Source organism: Austrofundulus limnaeus, unplaced genomic scaffold (assembly GCF_001266775.1).
Source record: "Austrofundulus limnaeus strain Quisiro unplaced genomic scaffold, Austrofundulus_limnaeus-1.0 Scaffold1018, whole genome shotgun sequence".
Lineage (NCBI taxonomy): Eukaryota > Metazoa > Chordata > Actinopteri > Cyprinodontiformes > Rivulidae > Austrofundulus > Austrofundulus limnaeus.
Genome location: NW_013953420.1, coordinates 41196 through 44366, shown reverse-complemented (window position 1 = coordinate 44366; position 3171 = coordinate 41196). Strand labels below are relative to the sequence as shown.

General features: G+C 32.5%; 1 protein-coding gene across 1 annotated transcript in view; it reads left to right on the top strand.

Annotated features, from left to right (window-relative positions):
* Positions 1 to 730: 730 nt before the first annotated feature.
* Positions 731 to 3171, top strand: part of LOC106533779 (protein asteroid homolog 1) — a 7910-nt gene continuing 5469 nt past the window's right edge. Inside the window, exon 1 of the mRNA XM_014030212.1 lies at positions 731 to 974. Coding sequence (XP_013885666.1) covers positions 848 to 974 — 127 coding nt within the window. The 5' untranslated portion in view covers positions 731 to 847. The remainder of the gene's footprint in view (positions 975 to 3171) is intronic.

The window sequence follows — 3171 nt, the reverse complement described above, 5'->3', positions numbered from 1 at the left end:
ACACACACACAGACACACACAGACACACACACACACACACAGACACACACAGACACACACACACACACACACACACACACCACAACAAAACAACGAGTTAACTGATTAATTTTACTGCCACACGGACACAGATTAAACATTTTAAACATGATTAAATTTTATTTTTTTACGTTTTGCTGACAGCTGTGACCTCAGTATTCATCTCATTCCTCATGTAGTAACATAGTAGTAGTATGTAAGTATGTAGTAGTAATAACTCAAGTAATTTGTTTTACCAATATGCAATAAGTTTTATATTAAGTTTAAGATAAATCATGATTAATTGTGATTAACAGATGAAAACATGTAATCAGTTAAAATCTGTTTGTAGCTGAAACTAAAGTTTAAAAACTGTCATTTTCATGTAAAAAGACCCAAATGAATGATTTTACTGTTCCAGAGGATCCTGAGCTGTTCTGTTGTTCCTAACCCTTTATTCATCTGATGAATCAGAAACCAACTTCAGCAGAAACCCATAAAACTGTTCTGTTGAAGAGCAGAACCAGAACCACGGACCTGATGACACTTTGGACCGGTTTTATTTTTCACTCACTATTTATGACAAGTAATATTTGAATAAAGTATTAAGTTTAGCAACAAGAAAAGGAATAAAAAGTACAAGTGTGAGCCTGCAGAGGGCACCAGGTCCAGGTTTGTGACGTCAGAGTTCTGACTGGGTCTGCCAGCTGATGTCACATCAGCTGTAATAAAGTGAGGTGAGGAAAATGAAAGTTACAGAAACAGAAACTGATCCTCAGAGTGTTGATAAGAGCAGCAGACCTGAGCAGGAGCAGGACTCAGACCAGTCATGGGTGTTCAGGGACTGACCAGACTCCTGGAGAACCACCACAGGGTCTACATGGAGACCCGCTTCAGGAGGAGCCGGCTGCTGATTGACGGCTGCAACCTGATCTACCTGCTGTACTTTGACTCAGGTGAGCCCCCATCACAGGACTGCCTGGTCCACATCAGACCTGGAGCCTCTCTCTCTGACAATCAAACAGGTTCTGTTAGTCCTGAACAACAGGGTCCAGTCGGATCAGAACCACTCAGATAAGAACTGTTCAGCTCTCAGAGTCCAGCTGGAGATAACTCACAGCTACTACCCCTGATCCATTCTTTGTTTGTTGTTTTTCTTTGCTTGTTTGTTTGTTGAATGTGGGTTGTTTGTTTGTTTGTGTTTGTTTGTTTGTTTGTTTGCTGTTTGTTTGTTTGTTCTTAAACTTTTTTCTTAGTTACTGAACCCTGTTATTTGATGTCTCTACAAACATTCCTGACATGTTTCAACGTTTGCTTCTGTCTTCATCAGAGGTGTCACAGCTGGTGTTGTTTGGAGGCGGTGCCGGCTCATTAATATATATCATTATTATATTAATATATATATTATTATTGTATTATTATTATATTATTATATGTATTATTATTATATTATTATATATACTATTATTATATTATTATATATTCTGTATTATTATGTCAGATATGTCTGTAGAAACATAAAATAACAAAAAGTCTAGTAACTAAGAAAGATTTTTAAGATTTGTAACACAGACACTTCATTAGATTATTTGATTGTTGTTTGTTTGTTTGTTTGATTGATTGTTTGTTTGTTTACTTATTGTTGGTTGTTTGTTGTTAGTTTGTGGTTTGTATGCTGATTGTTTGTTGTTTGTCTGTTGTTTGTTTGTTTGTTTGATTGTTGTTTATTGTTTTTTATTGGTTTACTTGTTGTTGGTTGTTGTTGTTTGCTGATTGTTTGTTGTTTGTTTGCTGTTTGTTGTTTGTTTGATTGTTGTTTGTTTGATGTTTGTTTGCTGATTGTTTGTTGTTTGTTTGATTGTTGTTTGTTTGTTGTTTGTTAGCTGGTTGTTTGTTGTTTGTTTGCTTTTTGTTTGTTGTTTGTTTGCTGTTTGTTTGATTGTTGTTTGTTTGTTGTTTGTTTGCTGATTGTTTGTTGTTTGCTGATTGTTTGTTTGATTGTTGTTTGTTTGATTGTTGTTTGTTTGTTGTTTGTTTGTTTGCTGATTGTTGTTTGTTTGTTTGCTGATTGTTTGCTGTTTGTTTGATTATTGTTCCTTGTTTGTTTACTTATTGTTGTTTGTTTGTTTGGTTGTTGTTTCTTGTTTGTTTTCTTATTGTTGTTTGTTTGTTTACTTATTGTTTGTTGTTAGTTTGTTTACTTATTGTTGGCTATTTGTTGTTTGTTTGCTGATTGTTGTTTGTTTATTGTTTGTTTACTTGTTGTTTGTTTGTTTACTTATTGTTTGTTGTTTGTTTGTTTACTTATTGTTGGTTGTTTGTTGTTTGTTTTTTGTTTGGTGATTGTTTGTTGTTTGTTTACTTATTGTTGGTTGTTGGTTGTTTGTTGTTTGTTTGTTGGCCAATAGTTTGTTGTTTATTTGATTGTTTGTTTACTTATTGTTGGTTGTTTGTTTTTTGTTTGCTGATTGTTGTTTGTTTACTTATTGTTGTTTGTTTGTTGATTGATTGTTGTTTGTTTGGTTGTTGTTTAATGTTTGTTTTCTTATTATTGTTTGTTGTTTGTTTGTTTACTCATTGTTGATTGTTTACTTATTGTTGGCTATTTGTTGTTTATTTGCTGATTGTTGTTTGTTTATTGTTTGTTGTTTGTTTACTTATTGTCATTTGTCTGTTTGTTCACTTATTGTTTGTTGTTTGTTTGTTTACTTATTGTTGGTTGTTTGTTTTTTGTTTGCTGATTGTTGTTTGTTTACTTATTGTTGGTTGTTAGTATTTTGTTTGTTTACTTGTTGGTTGGTTGTTGTTTGCTATTTGTTTGTTTACTTATTGTGGGTTGTTTGTTTGTTGTTTGATGTTTGTTTGTTGTTTGTTTGCTGATTGATGTTTTTTATTCTTTGTTTACTTATTGTTGGTTGTTGTTTGTTTGTTGGCCGATTGTTTGTTGTTTGTTTTTTGTTTGTTTACTTATTGTTTTTTGTTTGTTTGTTCACTTATTGTTTGTTGTTTGTTTGTTTACTTATTGTTGGTTGTTTGTTTTTGTTTGTTAATTGTTTGTTGTTTGTTTACTTATTGTTGGTTGTTTGTTTTTGTTTGTTAATTGTTTGTTGTTTGTTTACTTATTGTTGGTTGTTTGTTTGTTGGCCGATTGTT